We start from the raw sequence: 16495 nt of genomic DNA on the forward strand, positions 1-16495 counted from the left end.
TCTGTGGATCACCAGCTGCTCAGAGCTGACCTTGATTTGGTCGAACCTACTCCAACGCCTGCATCATTGTTTCTCCCTCTTTAACCATGCATCCAATCTTAGATAAAGAGAAGTTTTTTGGTAGGTAACTACAACCAGCTAATCAATATTGTCATTACTAACTCTCGTTGTTATTTAGCCTGTGAAGATCTAATGCAAGCCCTTGAGGATTGTCACAGCCAAGGGTTCATCACCAAAGCTATGGGCAAATGCTCTCCAATCAAACAGGAACTTAGTTCTTGTCTTCATGAAACAAGAATGGCTGAACAGAGAAGGAAGATTTTGGAAATGAGGAAAAAGACCGAGGCATTTGAAGAAAAGAAGAAGAAGCTGTACGAGGAAGAGTATGGCAAAGATGGTTACTTGAAGAAAGTTATAGAAAAGGAGTTCGAGCAGAAGAAGGCCAGCAACTGAATGCCGGCTACCACAGTCATTTGTATATACTTAATTATTCTTACTGTCAGCTTATTATTTTATTTAATCCTGTCTGGTCTTTAGATACCTCTTCACCACTTTATCCTTTGTAATCACATAAACTACTCCTCCCCATCCGGAAAGGGCATCTCTGTCCACGGCACTCAACAGGGCCTGCGATATGGTTTCAAAAAGATCGTCTGGCTCTAAGTTCGGCTCATACAATGACTCGCACATACCAAAAAGTTGTTCTGATGCCGTACCTGCAACGATGAAGTCTTTAGCAAAATCTATACATCCAATATAATCAAACCCGCAGATGAATGGGTTTCCTGACTTGGTATTCAATCCGGCCACAATTGGACCCACAAACCACGGACCAAACCGTCTTTCATACAATGAGGAAGAGATCAAATTAGCAAAACTCTCGGGCTCAATTTCTCTCTGTTCTGCCATCTTATATAAATTCGTCTTCATTCTAAAATTCTCGTGCACAGAGATTACATCTGTGGCCAATCCAGTAAGGGCTAGAAACACATGGCCGTAATGAAAGATCTTCTCAAAGTCATTTGACACTCCCAACGATTGTTGGCCCAATCGAAGATCGCAGGCTATGGCAACACAGTCTTTACCCACCATGGCTACCGCCGAGCCTCCGTTGTACGTACTTGGATCTTGTGACATCTTTCTATGATTAAACTAGAATGAACATGGAGTGAGAACCTTCTTGCCATCACACCTACTATACGTTTTTTTTTTTTGCCCACAAAATCCCTCAGTCACATCTACATCCTTGCACCAAATGCATTGATAGTCTGTCTATTTCTAGAATCCCTATTTACTCTAGTTTCTTCTCTTTTCCTCCTCCTCCTCTTCTCTGGATGGCCGCAGCCGTCTCTTTCTCTCCATCCTCCTCCTCTTCCTCGATCTCCTCCGTAATTATATTATTCATTTGCTCTAGTTGTGCCAATTTCGTCCTTCTAAAGACTATGGCTCTCTGAAGAGTAATAATGTAGCATTTATATTTCATCAACTCATTCGAAAGATAATTCAACCTATTCACGTAGTTCTTTCTAATGATACGAACATTTTTTGACGTGTTATCTGACCTATGAGATTTGCCAAAGAATGAATGTGCATCTGAGCGTCTAAATCCTCCGGCCATACCGTCAAGCCTTGAATGAAATACCTCAAGTTCCTTATGGTGTCTATACTGCAGTTCCAATTCACAATAGTACTGCCTCAACTGCCTCAACTGCTCGATCATCGACATATCCGACGCTATTAAACCGTAAACAATGGGTTTCCATTTTTGCACACTTGCGGACGAAAGAAACACTTCCAATGATGTTCTCTTACCTCGAAGCTTCTTCGGCTCACTCATATACTGAATCATCTTGTCAGACCATCCGTACTCTATTGAGGAGATGGGCTCCTCAGGAGGTATACATGATGTTCTGGCTGCCCAAAAGTTGCAAGTTTCGCAGAATTCTAATGCCCCTTCAGATGTCCCTGCGCAAAAGAAGATTCTTCGATAGTTTTTGAAGGTTTCGGAATCGTTCAGAGGTAAATTGAGTATCCAAAACGTCTCATCGTCAGTTCTACAAGGAACTTTTTGCATATGCCTCATTATATGTGCGTGTAATTTCGAATCAGGATGAACATATTGGGCAAAACATGAGTTCAAGTTCACCGAGGCCAAACATTTTGCAAAGTGAGTCCAGTTTCCATCTCCCTTGCTCTCGAGAGTATTCATAGTACGTTCAGACTGATCAAATAAAAACAGCCGGAGCTGTCCCTCTGAAATCACAGTGAAATAGTCTTTCCACGGAAGTCTTTGGCCAGCGTTAAGACTGGAAAACCTCAGACTACTTCTCCTAAACATGTCGTTGAGAGCAGAAAGAGACCCCATAACAGAGTTAGCCCCACTAGATTGTCCTCCCTTCATGCTCTGAAGCACAGTTCTAGTCAAAACAACCTTCTGGATACCCTCTTTCACCCATGGTGGTCCTTGCAACTCCAACTCAACGTCACCGTCTTCTTCCACAAAGTAAGGGTCATTCAAGTCCAAACCTAAACGATTTCCGGAAAGAAAAGAGGAGTCAGGATCCAGAGGTCCAGGAGCTTCAGAAGCAAACCTCGTCAATACACTTCCAGTAGCAGATCCTGTTGTGAAAGTGCTTCCTGCTCCAAACGAATAGATCGAACCATGGCCGTTGTCAATCCTTCTCAGAGTCTCTTCTGCTCTCATTGCCTTTGCAAAGCCAAAACCCATCGATGGTCTATCAGTTGGAGCCTCCGAATTTGCCATAGAGTACAGAGAATATGCATCTTTATCCTTATCACTTCCACTACTGCCAAAAAATGAGCCTATAGATGGCCTCGATGAAAGAATATTACGGTGTCCAGACCGATGGGAGCTATTTCTGCCAAGAGACTTGTCTGCAGAATTTCCCATCTGCAATTGAGTCTCCTCTATCAATCTCAATTCGTTGGACGCCAAATCACCATACGCATCTTTTAATTCGTGTTCCAACAACTTGAAGTCTGACACTAGAACCTTGTTCTGTTTGAGGGCTAAAACGGTATTTTTCACAAACTTGGACTTGGTTATCTTCTTCACCTTCTCAGGACCGCGGTTTCTGGTGTGCAAATCGGTATTCAAAATAATCAACGAATAGGCAACAAGATATACACCATTAGGACTGCCATACAACGATCTTCCGTTGCATATTCCAAAAACCTCAAACCAACTTTGAGAAAAGGCTTCTAGAATCCGATCAATGTATTGAGACTCACCTTTAAAGAATAATTTATCGCAAAGAAGTTTAAGAGACTCGAGCAAACTATAATCCCAGCGGAATTTTAACATGTAGAATAATCGGACAATCTCTATATCGAGTACAGAACCGTTTAAGTTATGCATTCCGCCTCCAAGGAAGGTTAAATAGTCTTTTGGGTCGTAAAGATCATAGGTGCAGTTGTATAATTGAGATGCGATTTCTTTAAATTGGACAAGGCGCTGTGGGGGATAACGGGGGTCGTCGACTGCAGTGTTATGCAACCCGAATAGTTTGAATAAAGGAGAATTGGAATTCGAAAGCTCGTTAGTGATAGATTCGTCCAACCCTGGGGACTGAGTAGTCGTTTTTAGACCCTGATTCGAAGCCTTGGAGGTTTCAGTAACGTCCTGAGATCCTTCGTCATCATTTATAGAATTATCGCTTTTTGTACCTTTCTCGTTTCCATTGTCATTGCTGGTCACACGTATCGTAATTATCGGCTCTTCATGCCTGTTTGAAATCTCTGCCTCATTTTTGGTCCCTTCATGACTCTCTCCACCTTCCTCTGGTCTAACACTTATCCGTGGTATCTCCCCGTTGTCCTCCAACAACTCGCTCGATGTCAGGTTGGAAAAATCCATAAAATTTTTGGTGGTGAAATCCTGCAATGGTGAGCCGGATCCAGAAGAGCCTATAATATTCAACAACTGTGGGGCGTTAACTGGTTCAACAGAGTGATATTCTCCACTGATTTTTTCAGCACTCATATGCGGGACGAAAATAGCACTACACTGGAATTACCCAAATTGTCACGGAAGGATCGGTCCTATTAGATCAGGTTAGTTTTATCTTCTCCGGTTCTCTCCCCCAGTTTTTTTTTGCTCAAAATTCTTTTCACCCCTGAAAAAAAAAAGAGGGGGTGACGAAAACTCAGTGAACTTTTCAGGAGGATATTAGATTACCAAATTATTTTATAGTTGGTACAGAGTACTGATTCACTCCATTGATCTGCACAACCAGAGCTCCAATTGCTGTTAACTATTCGTCATCTACAGACAGTAGCCTAGTTGAAAAGTTTGGTAGATCACATCAATATCCGCCCCTGAGATCTGCATATGAGAAGCGCATGAAATGTGCATGAAATACGCATGAAAAAATGTGAGCAAAGAGGATCTGTCGGCTATCATCGCCGTCCCAAATACGACGACAGTCCACTAGTCACCAAGCTGGTTTCCATCCTTACACCATGACGCGAAACTTTCACATTTTTTTCCTATTTGTTCTTCGCCTTTTTTTCGCGTAGCATGTAAATATTGATCTCTCATTGCCCTTTTCTCCACCAGAGCCCTTTCTTTTCTTTGTTATCATGACTCAAACAGCCATCGAGACTGAGAATGCCGCTATAGATTTGTCTTATCATGGTGATGATGACGATGATGATGACGTTGCCGAACCATCTTCTAAAGCCCAAGGTTCAAGTTCAGCCACTAAAAAGGCTATTGTTATAGACGATGAGGGTGTGGCATCAGCTGCACAAGAAGAAGAAGAAGAAGACGAGGGACAAGTGGGTCCTACTCCTATTGAAACGTTGATTGGTAACGGTATTACCAACAGTGACATTAAAAAGCTCCAGGAGTCAGGATTTTACACTGTGGAATCCATAGCTTACACTCCGAAAAAACAACTGATTATAGTCAGAGGTATATCAGATCAGAAGGCCGATCGTTTGATCACCGAGGCCAGTAAGATTGTCCCATTGGGATTCACTACTGCCACAGAGTTTCATCATCGGCGGGCCGAGTTGATCACTCTAACCACGGGATCCAAACAGTTGGATACACTTTTAGGTGGAGGCATTGAGACAGGAGCAATTACTGAAGTATTTGGTGAATTTCGTACTGGTAAATCACAGTTATGCCATACTGCAGCAATAACAGCACAACTTCCTGTTGACATGGGAGGAGGAGAGGGTAAATGTCTTTATATCGATACAGAGGGAACTTTTAGGCCTGTTCGACTGGTTTCCATCGCTAGACGTTTTGGTTTGGATGAAAATGAGGCTCTTGATAACGTCGCATATGCAAGAGCGTATAACGCGGACCATCAGATGCAACTTCTTAATCAGGCAGCTCAAATGATGTCACAATCGCGTTTCTCGCTTCTTATTGTTGACTCTATCATGGCGTTGTATAGAACTGATTATAGTGGTCGTGCTGAATTGAGTGCCAGACAAATGCATGTCGCAAAGTTTATGAGAATGCTTCAAAGATTGGCTGATGAGTTTGGTATCGCTGTTTTGATTACCAATCAGGTTGTTGCTCAAGTTGATGGAGGTGCTATATTTAATCCGGATCCTAAAAAGCCCATTGGTGGTAATATCGTCGCACATTCATCCACTACCCGTCTCTATTTCAAAAAGGGCAAAGGTCGCAACAGAATTTGTAAGATCTATGATAGTCCGTGCTTAGCAGAGACTGAAACTGTATTCGCTATTGGTGAAGGAGGTATTATAGATCCTACAGATGAAACCGAGAACAACGAAGATCAATGATAATCATTACACCTTTTTTTTTTTTGCTAGCATTATACCCCTTCCCTACTTATATAGTTTTTGTTTGTTTGATACTTGGAACCCCGGAAATAATAATAATAATAATAATATTAGGATACACAGTAAAAAGACATTAATACATCAAGCGTGATAATCGTTAAAACTCTGGTGCCATGTTCATATCAAACCAACCTAAAAAGTCGTCTCCATTTTCAGTCCAGTTGTCTCCACCTTGTTGCTGGAAGACTGAGTCGATGAACATGTCGTTGTTGAAGAGGTCTTGCTCTGGTGGTGTGCGTCCCCTTGAGTAGCTGTTGGTAGGGGTATTGGATGAACTCGAACTACCAACTGTTCCAATGCCATTACCTGTATATCTAGAACTGCCAGGAAACAAAGGTGGGGGAACCATTCCATTAACAGCCGCAGCCATGGAGGTCCCCGTTCCAGGAATATTCATTGCTGGAGCAACACCTGAATATGCCATCTCTGTTGTAGGCTGATCAGGATCGGACTTTCTTTTTCCGGTTTTCAACTGCTTGTGGGAACCACCATTGACACGTCTAGACTTCCTATGGGCTTTGGGCTGAACATGTGCAGATTGGCCACCAGATCCATACACCTTCAAAGAACCTGTAGCCCCAAGCATGGCAAGCGGAATACCATTGATCTGGTTAGGTTTCGATAGTCCGGCAGCATTGGCGGATGCCTTGGCATTGATAATGGCCTGGTCAGTAGGAACCAATGTCGTCACAGTGGTTCCATCGGGTGTAGTGGTAGTCATTGTTTTGAAATCGTCTTGAGTGATTTGGTTATAAAATGGAAGAGGTGGAACTTTCTTCTTTGCAGCCTTATTCTCTTCAGATTCGTGGTTCTTACCCTCCTTCTTATTCTGTGAGTCAATAATAAACCGTCTCCGGGCCTCGTGGATATTCCAAACGAGATCGTAGAACAACGATCCGGTCAAATGTGACCGCATTCGTACTATAATTCCTTCCCGACAAATAAACAACTCGGGATGCGTAATGATAGCAAAGTTCAACTTCTCGAGTACTGTGGCTGTTCTACTGATATCATTCTGAACATTCTTCCAAGCGGCAAGCATGTTTCTGAACAAGCGATGCACGGTAACCACAGATTGTCTAGCCGAATCAATATACTTTGGTAATAAATAAGGGGTCAAATGAAGACGGAAAAGAACGAATGCCGCTGTGGTCACCGAGTGACGAACGTAAATTGGATACTCTGTAAGTTGTCGGGTCTCAAGTAATTTGGACATCAAAGTCACAACTCTTGTAGCAGCAATGTATGCTTCGGTGACGAACTTAGTCTGATCCTCACTGGGCGTCTCCGGTAAGAATGCAAACAAACATATCATTAACTTCACATAGAGATAATAAATCTCTACAACGTTATCATCAATTTGCAATTTGAATACGAGTCTTTCCAATTCTCTTTCAAGAATAGCCAAAGCACCAGCTCTATTGCGAGGTTCCATCAAACCGTCCGGGCTTGTAACACTTAATCCCATAACATTGACAAGTTTGGATTGAAATATCGCCAAGCTAATTAAGCAACGGAAATTTTTGGGTAGAGTTTGGTCCAATCTGGCTTTCTCCAATAGATAGTCTGAGTGCAGAGAAGGCGGGAGCCCTAGATTGGAGGACCAAAACTGTTCACAGAAAAACACGGCCAACCAGGTTCTGGTTCTCCATTTTTCGGCATCCTGCAATTCCACTTGGGTTCTGGAGAATTCCTGGATGAACTTACCCCTATGTAAACCCAACTGCATAGATAAGCACTTGGCCAATCCAACAAATCTGTAGGAACAATCATCCAACACTTTCTGGTTAGGAAAAGGCCATATTCCAAGGATAAGCAAGGATTGGACAATATGAGTAGATCTTGGAGTCCGAATCCAGCAGGTTTCAATAGCGAGTTGTTTGATTAGTGAGGCAAGCGACATGTACAACGTAGGCTCAGGGTCCGAAAGACATGCAGTGAGCATCACAGTCCAGAAAAGAAGCTGTGACTGACGATAAAGCTCTACGGGATCATTGGATACCATAATCGGCAAGTAGGGCAGATAATAAACAATGAATCGTTTGTGCAATTCCATAGCTTTTCCCAGTGAAATTTTCACGTCCCCCAAGCAGAATTCGGTTATATCATTAGAAGAAGCCACTGTCTGAAGTAAGGGCTTTGTGATAACTGGAGTAATCAGTTGGTGTTGCTGTGATGGCTTCACGTTAACCGGGGGAAAATTGTCTTGTCGACTGTCGATAGATGACGTCTGAACTGACTGCGTAGATGCTGAAGTTGGTTCAATTTGAAGAGGATTTGCGTTCCTGAGGGCTTCTGCAATAAGGCTTTCGTTCTTCGTAAGAAGCTCAATCTTAGACCGAAGATCGTCCACATCATTACGCAACGACTGAATCTGTGATCCTTTCTTGGGACGAAACTCTGGATCAATCTCACACTTCAAATCCATTCGCTCGCACCTTGAACAAGGCATTGGAAATCGTTCTGATGCATTGCATTTAATCTTGTGTTGTCTGCAATGAGTGCACGACGTTACTGGACGATGTCCTGCAGGATGAGAATGCTTAATACCTTCTTCTTCTTCTTCCTTTCTCCTCTTTAATCTGTCACCGTTGGTGCCAATGCTATCGTCACTGCCGGCCTTCCGCTTACTTCCGGGGCCTTTAGTATGGATCCCCTGGTGCCCAGTCGAACCCTTAGAAAAGACATGTACAGAACCTCGAATCTTTCTGCCTCTTTTAGGTTTCTCGGTCTCTGTACCAATCATACCGTTGCTCACCTCAGCCAACAGCTGACTATTGTTTGCATTCTCAATTTTGGGACCATGATCCTTGGAATACATCTTGCCAGACATGCGAATTTCAAAACTGTTCTTTGTATGGATGGGTGTCTTGGTTTATTATTAGTCCCCCATCAATCCCGATCGGGTTATTATTCAAACAAGTCACTTTTCAATTTCCTGTAGCTTCCCACAAGATTATCCAATAGAATGTAATTAGTGATTACCGGTCGAACTGGTAAACATCTGAAACCAAGTGGGATGTTTAGAGTGAAGAACAACTTTAACCGCTCTGCAAAAAAAAAGAGAAAAAAAATTTCATTATCCCACTCTCCTAGCTGACTAGATAACAAGACTCGACTAAGACTGTCTACTGAGGCTGTCTACTGAGGCTGTCTACTAAGGCTGTCTACTAAGGCTGTCTACTAAGGCTGTCCACTAAGCCTGTCCACTAAGTCTGCCCACTAAGTCTGCCCACTGCAGGAATCCATTTTTCATTTACTTAAATAAGAATAATTTTCAAATTGGGCACTCAGAATGCAGTGCTCACTTCTTTGTAGAAGCATACCTTAAATATGGTTTAACCTTCTTAAAGTTACCAAACTTCTCTTTGGCAGCCTCATCACTGAGAGAAGGAGGAATAATGACATCATCTCCCTTCTTCCAGTTGACTCCCGTGACAACACCCAATTTGTCACCGGTCTGCAAAGAATCAATCACTCTCAACACCTCGTGGGTATTTCTACCAACAGAAGGAGGGTAAGTCATCACCAATCTGACCTTTTTGGTAGGATCAATAATAAAGAGAGATCTAATGGTGGCAATTGGACCCTTGTTAATATTCCGGAATGCCTCTTCAGTAACCATGTCATACAAGAATGCCACCTCCTTCTTCGTGTCTGAAAGAATCGGGAAGTTAAACTTCTTACCGCCCAAAGAGATATCTTGAATATCTTTGACCCAGTTTACGTGCTTGGTCAAATCGTCAGCCGATAGTCCAATCAATTTGACGTTTCTGGTATCGAATTCAGACTTTAAAGAGGCAAATTCGCCCAATTCTGTGGCACAAACCGGAGTGAAATCAGCAGGATGTGAGAACAACACACCCCATGAATTGCCTAAGTACTTGTAGAAGTCAAGGTCTCCAACAGTACTGGGGGCCACAAAGTTTGGAGCCGTAGAACCAATTCTAATTCTTGGTTGTTTGGCAGCATCGAAAGTCAAGAATCTAACTGATGATCGGGTGATCGGCTTTCTAGCGCAAAGTCTGAAATATGAGGTAAACATTATCAATTAAATGAAAGATCAATGAGGTAATAAGAAATCTATATAATTTTCCAACACTCAGCAAATCCTAACCTTATATACATCCATTCAGGCTGTCATAACGCCGTACCCCAATTTTATTATGCAGAGGCCATTGCGTGGCAATTCCTCTAGAAAGATTCTTCAAAACTTCTACATCTCGAGACAGCACGTGTGGATTAAGTTTTCCACGACATCGGTGACGTGGTGCATACGATATTAATGTACTATCAAAAAGAATAGGCTGCAGGTTTTGAAGAACACGCAAAAATAATTTAAGCCCGTAGCCAGGATTGAACTGGCGACCAACAGATTTGCAATCTGCTGCTCTACCACTGAGCTATACGTGCAAAGAACAATTTATTTGTGTCTAGTATATTTCTGACTGAATCGTTGACTGAGTAAGCAGGAAAATGTCTTGCAACGTAAGTTTCTTTATAAGAAGTCGTAACTTGGAATTGGCTTTTGCTAGTGTAATCTAACTTGATGATTTTGTGATTACATAAATTAATTTAATGTTGATTTCACCCCGTATTCAATTGAATCCTTAAGTTGGTTTTAGTCATCTTCGGAAGAATAGGGGTAATTCTCTTTGCCATGGTCTAGTGTATAAATCAAAAAATCTATTTTAGTATGGAAAGGATACAGTCTTTAATCCGCATGATTAGAAAAGAGCTATGTAGTAGTCCTCGGATAGAGCTTTTTACGGTATGATTTACAAATACATACGGTAACAAATTCAACTAATTTTCCGTTTTTGGTAACATATGGACTACGGTGGATTCATATAAAACTGAACCTATTTTCTTTAATACGTAATGAATGAAAAAAGTATAAAGGTGCACTTCAAAGAATAATTAAAAAATGATACACTTCAAGACCATCTTGAGGGTCCAAAATATCCATTCGATGGTACGGCTTCCATGAGGTCATTTTTCCATCTGCAGTATTGTCAAATACCTCGTTACCCCACCAATTAAGAGAGGCCCCTGGATATTGAATACAAAAAAAGATAATAATACCTGAAACTGCAACACCAACGTCTAAGGCACAGGAAAGCACAAAATTGTACTTCATCCACCAGTTACCCCATCTTTTCTTGATGTAATAGTTGAAAACCCAGCTAACCACAAAGGCTGAAGTATAATTCAAACCAGTGGCAGGTGGATAATTACCCATAGCCCCAAAGAACACAACTGGGTTGATAAGATTTATGTACTTGTTTCTTGGAAATTTCTTCTTCAGAACCCAGACAAGAACCGTAACTACTGCTCCAATCCAGAACATATGCAAAAAGCCTGAATAAATCTTACCTGGACTAATGAGTCGTCTAGGGCCAACCAATCCCCAGATGACCGAAGCAGCAAAATTGGTTCTGCCTTGGGGGCAAACAAAATGGTCTGCCTGATCAGTAGTGCAGATTCCATCAACATTATTCAACATAAATATGAGAATTCCAACTTGAACAAATGCGCCAATACAGCATGAAATGAACTGGGCCCAAAATATGGTGCGCTTTGGAACTTTCATATAGTAGGAAAGCTTCATATCCTGCGAGAAAGCCATTGCCTGAGAAACTCCCGTATATGCGTAGAACTTCCAAGCAAGAGAAACAATTGGCTTTGGAGGAGTTAAAGCATAACCTGCGACTATCTGTCCCAAAACAGTCATACAATTTGTGTTAATATTGGTACGTGCATAAACAACGCCTATTGGAAGAATGAAAACTATGACCATCAATAGAGCAATAGTGATGCCCCATACAGGCCATTTGGAATCGTACTTTTCCATGGTGATGATTGTTGCAACGTACACAGCGATAGTTAGAGCAATATACCACCACCTTGGTACTTCAGGATATTTTTCCATTGCTCTGACATGCACATCTTTCTCTTGGTGTCCTCGAAAACAAGAGTAAATATCCTTTCCATGCTCTAGTACAATGTAAACAATCGAAGATGTCAACACGGCATAGGATGTACTATATGCTATGGCATAAGTTGAAGCCAAAAAAGGAGGAGAATAGGCTTGATATTTTTGCTCATCTAAGGCTTTGCTAATCGAATTAAGAACCCTAGAACCATTGTACTCATTGCCTTGATTATCATACACCGTTGAAGAGGACATTGGCAAGTATGCAAAGTACATAGTGTTCGTATAGTAGAGAACCAAAGGAAGAATACCAAAGAAAATAAGCCAGCCTGCAATCGCCATAACTTGGGATGACATTGGAATCAAGAGAGGAGAGCCGTTACCATAAGCAATTTGGGCCCAGTCAAAAGTAATAGGACTAAAGCCTAAACCTTGAATCTGACCAAATAATTGGTTAACAACAACATTATTAGGAACAATCCAACAGATCCAGGTGAAGTAGGATAAGAATTGTGCCAAGAATCCAGGAAAGAAATAATAAACAAAGGAACAGGTGAATGCTATCAAGAAAAACCTTATTCGGGTCACATTCCAACCATTGGCAATTGGATTAACTTTACTATGAATAGATTCAAAAAGTGCTACATTGGCCAAGGTGCTTGGCCAATAATTGAAGGGGTCTTTTACAAGAATTGGGTTGAAAAGACCAGCAACACCCAAACCAAAAAGCTGACAAGTAAGCACCATAAGAATTTGATATCCCGCTGGAACTTGCATTCCATAAATATACTGTGCTTGAATAACATCGGTGGCCCAAGATGAAGTAAAGGAAATATTGGCCATAATAGTGATCAATGTGTGCTCCTTTTTATTGAAGTGCCTATCAGGATTTAAACAGAACTTTCCCAATTTACCAAGATCAAATGTTCTGGTCGGCAAAAATCTAGCAAGAAACTGACCACAAGGATAAGAGACCAATTGTGCAACCAAAGCCGAAACTGTAACACCAGGATAACGCATCGAAAAAAATTGGTTAATTCCTGAACCCACAATGGTAAAAATAATACCTAGGAACCAAGCCCGAAAGGTGTTGACAGGAAGAAGTTCATCATCATAAGGGTCTACAACTGCTCGCACCTCAGGCAATGGAGAGTCCTCAGCAGAAGGTTTGAGAATTTCCTCTGGACCATACTTCAGCATACGATCGACAGATTCTTCACTCTCTTTAGTTTCGACATCATTGGCTGGGTATACGCTTCCCTGTTCAACAAATTCAATTTCGCCAGTATCCACTTCATAGCTTCTCACTTGACTGGCATCCTTTTGGTCCGTAACTCTGTTTTGGATAGAGGATAGTTCATCCATGGCTAATTTAAAATGATTGCTCGAATCACATTTTTACGGCTCTGATTTATCCTGTATTTATAAGCATGTTCGTAAAAGAGGCAGGCATTCGCAAATAATTATTCAGAAAGAGATAAGTTTAGAAAAAGTACCGCCACAAGGCTTATCTCTCGAAATCTAATGCATTTTATATTTAAGACAATACTGAATTCACTAATAGATTAGGCTATCAAAATGCAGACCAATAATACAGTTGAAGACAAAAATTAATCTATCCAGCACCTTATCTCTGACGTATATGCATTCGATGTGCTACGCAGCATTGTCTTTCAAAAGGTCTGCTCTAGAATTAAATACTTCATTATTAATCAGTGCTTTTCTTCTCATAATGCACGCTCTGTCAAGGCCGATTTTCATGCAATGTCATAATTGCGCATTTGGCTAAATGTAGCTATGCATGAAGCTAATCTGATTCCGAGGATAAATTTCCTTTTTTAGAGAATCCGCAAAAATTGTCCAGCTGAGGGAACTATTAGCGCAAAGTTACGTAGTTTCGGAGGATAAGACACCACGTTGTATTATTTTCTTATTTAATTGAATGATTTCTTGGCGGCATCAAACCATTTCTATTGTTAAAGTTGTGTGTCGATAATGAATAGGAAACGACATTCCGAGTTAGGATGAACGTCAATGACAAGAAGTAGAATATCCTACCAACACTTCAGAATTAGATACCGATTTCAATGCACACCACTTTGGTATAGAACTCGGCAGTGATCAAGTCAGCACTCGACTCCAGCTCTTTTGATATTCCACTGTGTATTTAAACAAAGTCCTATCTGTATTTTTAAAGAAATTATTGGAGCCGTGCTGAATACCCCACAAGTGACGTTGAAGAAAACAATGATTAGTTCTAATAGTTCTATTATTATCGTAGGAGGAGGAACATTTGGCCTGTCAACAGCACTAGAGCTTTTGAGAAACGGTCAAACAGATATTACAATCATTGACCCATACCCAATTCCGTCCCCACTATCTGCTGGAAACGATGTCAATAAAGTCTTTCAGTCAATTGTAGAAAGCAAGTTCTACTCCGATCTGGCGATGGAGAGTTTGGGAAAATGGAAATCTGATCCTATTTATAAGACAGCGTTTCATGAAACTGGAATTATCTATGGCGGTTCTTCTAAAGAAACGATCAAGTCTGCCATTGATAGATATGAAACACTCAAAAAAGAAGGATACACCGATCTACAGCTTCTTGATACTGAAAAAAAATTTATTGAAATCATCAAGGACACCGGTATGGACTCTCTTTCTTTAAAAGAATCCCAGAGATTTAAAGGCTGGAAAGGTTTTTACCAGAAGAAAAATTGTGGTTGGACTTATGCAGCTTTAGCCTTGCAAAACGCTTGCAGAGAATGCAAGAGATTGGGAGCCAAGTTTATTATTGATTCTGTGGAGGAATTGAATTTTAATCATGATGGAAATTGTACTGGGGTCCTTACCTTTTCAGGCCAAACAATATTTGCTGAGAGAGTCGTCATCACCGCAGGTGCCAATTCTTACAAATTCTTGGATTATAAAGGTCAGCTTTTGGCTAAATGCTGGACTGTCGGTCATATCAAGCTAAAGAAAGAGGAATTAGAAGCATTGAAAGGGTGTCCTGTAGTTCTTAACTTGGATAAAGGTTTTTTCTTTGAACCAGATGAATTTGGAGATTTGAAGTTCTGTAACGAATTTCCGGGGTATATCAATTTGAAGAACCATAAAATGTCTGAAGGAAAAATCTCTGTACCTGTCTACAAGGACAAAATTCCTAAAGAAGCAGAAACACTTATGCGGGATTTCTTGTCAGATGTTCTACCAAGTATTGCAAATCGAAAGTTTAACGTTGCCAAGATTTGCTGGTGCACAGACTCACCAGACAGACATTTCCTCATCTGCGAGCACCCCGACCACAAGGGACTCATTTTAGGAACAGGCGATTCCGGTCAAGGTTTCAAATATATGCCAATTATTGGTAAATATATTGCAGCAGTTACTAGGAAAGGAAACGAGGGATTATGCGAAGAGAAAAGAGAAGCATGGAGATGGAGACCAGAAACAGCGGCGAACAGAGATATTTATGCATTACAAGAAAGAGCTGGAGGCTCCAACAAAATTAAAGATTTGAAAGACGTTGGATCATGGACTAATGGATCCGAATAAAAGAGAGAGAAAATTTTATAACCAGCTATTCAGATTGAGATAGGAATTCAGAGCTTATAGATAATAAACGGGGGATTCTTTTCATATACACTACATATGAGGTACAACTAATACTCTAAATCAATAGCTGAAGCAGATAATGCAGGACTTAGCAAAGTCCATATTAGGAAGTTAAAAAAGGTACGAGAAAAGATCCAGCTATGAAGCATTTACTGCGCCACTTACATGCTTTGCCACGTTCAATAACAATGTTAGACAAGTCGACTTTTTATGTTATTAGGAATACAGCTACATTCCTTTTGTGCATAAGATATTTAGAGCATAGGCATGAGCGATAGGAACGAGAATAGAGATCCTGAATCATACAGAGGTGAATATTATGGAAGTCGATCTGGGGGAAGCCGTGGTCGCGGGAGATATCATGGACCGCGTCGAAACGAGTCCTACAGAGGGTACTCTTATAGTCGACCATATGGAAACGACCGGGAGTCAGAGTTTCCACGGGATGCTAGGGGATATGACGGTTCACGGGAATTAGAAACACTGGCTAATGAACGAGATGACGGACGGGGAACGGAGATACCTCATAGACAAACATCATATCAAGGATATAGAGAGGGGGGATATGAAGAAGTGAGAGGAGGAAGAGGAGGAAGAGCAGGAAGAGGAGGAAGAGGAGGTAGAGAAGTAAGAGAAGAAAGAGGAGGTAGAGAAGTAAGAGAAGAAAGAGGAGGTAGAGAAGGAAGAGAAGGAAGTCTTGGAGAAAGAGGAGGCTACAGATATCATGGAGATAAATATCGTGAAGAAGATGGATCAAGAAGAAGTAGTAATTATAGACACAGGCCGACGAATGGAAACGAGTTGAGATATACAGGACGACCAAGAGTGGAAAAGCCAGAAAGAAGAGCCAGTAAAGAGAACCATTGGGTTACAAGACTTCATCTAACCGGAGATATGAAGAGAGTATTCCAAAACCATTTCGATGAATTAAGTAAGATCAACGATCTGCTACTGGATGGACAAGAAAAGAGATTCCAAGCGGAAATAGAGGCTGCAAAATACAACAGACTGACAAAAGCCGAGAATCTTTGTGCTCAACTAGCAGAAGAGATGTTGGAAGCGATGAATTTGGCCTAAGAGCACTACATGCTGTAAGTT

At 41.2% G+C, this 16495-nt stretch overlaps 7 protein-coding genes across 7 annotated transcripts; 2 read left to right on the top strand and 5 right to left on the bottom strand.

Annotated features, from left to right (window-relative positions):
• Positions 1-516: 516 nt before the first annotated feature.
• On the bottom strand, positions 517-1137 carry PUP3 (proteasome core particle subunit beta 3; the record flags this gene model as incomplete). Its single annotated transcript, XM_038924327.1, has 1 exon — positions 517-1137. The coding sequence occupies one exon, from the start codon at positions 1135-1137 to the stop codon at positions 517-519; it is 621 nt and encodes a 206-aa protein (XP_038780255.1).
• Positions 1138-1291: 154 nt separating this feature from the next.
• FOA43_004085 (uncharacterized protein) lies at positions 1292-4003 on the bottom strand (the record flags this gene model as incomplete). The annotated part of the gene is made up of 1 exon (XM_038924328.1): positions 1292-4003. One exon carries the CDS (start codon positions 4001-4003, stop codon positions 1292-1294), a length of 2712 nt encoding a protein of 903 aa, XP_038780256.1.
• Positions 4004-4602: 599 nt separating this feature from the next.
• RHP51 (RecA recombinase Rhp51) lies at positions 4603-5787 on the top strand (the record flags this gene model as incomplete). Its single annotated transcript, XM_038924329.1, has 1 exon — positions 4603-5787. One exon carries the CDS (start codon positions 4603-4605, stop codon positions 5785-5787), a length of 1185 nt encoding a protein of 394 aa, XP_038780257.1.
• Positions 5788-5944: 157 nt separating this feature from the next.
• Positions 5945-8680, bottom strand: FOA43_004087 (uncharacterized protein; the record flags this gene model as incomplete). The annotated part of the gene is made up of 1 exon (XM_038924330.1): positions 5945-8680. The coding sequence occupies one exon, from the start codon at positions 8678-8680 to the stop codon at positions 5945-5947; it is 2736 nt and encodes a 911-aa protein (XP_038780258.1).
• Positions 8681-9151: 471 nt separating this feature from the next.
• Positions 9152-10637, bottom strand: PRX1 (peroxiredoxin 1; the record flags this gene model as incomplete). The annotated part of the gene is made up of 2 exons (XM_038924331.1): positions 9152-9872; positions 10630-10637. 2 exons carry the CDS (start codon positions 10635-10637, stop codon positions 9152-9154), a joined length of 729 nt encoding a protein of 242 aa, XP_038780259.1.
• Positions 10638-10756: 119 nt separating this feature from the next.
• Positions 10757-13147, bottom strand: FOA43_004089 (uncharacterized protein; the record flags this gene model as incomplete). Its single annotated transcript, XM_038924332.1, has 1 exon — positions 10757-13147. The coding sequence occupies one exon, from the start codon at positions 13145-13147 to the stop codon at positions 10757-10759; it is 2391 nt and encodes a 796-aa protein (XP_038780260.1).
• Positions 13148-14029: 882 nt separating this feature from the next.
• FOA43_004090 (uncharacterized protein) lies at positions 14030-15337 on the top strand (the record flags this gene model as incomplete). The annotated part of the gene is made up of 2 exons (XM_038924333.1): positions 14030-14036; positions 14205-15337. The coding sequence occupies 2 exons, from the start codon at positions 14030-14032 to the stop codon at positions 15335-15337; spliced, it is 1140 nt and encodes a 379-aa protein (XP_038780261.1).
• Between the last annotated feature and the right edge of the window lie 1158 nt (positions 15338-16495).

The sequence above is a fragment of the Brettanomyces nanus genome, chromosome 4 (assembly GCF_011074865.1).
Source record: "Brettanomyces nanus chromosome 4, complete sequence".
In the NCBI taxonomy this organism is placed as follows: domain Eukaryota; kingdom Fungi; phylum Ascomycota; class Pichiomycetes; order Pichiales; family Pichiaceae; genus Brettanomyces; species Brettanomyces nanus.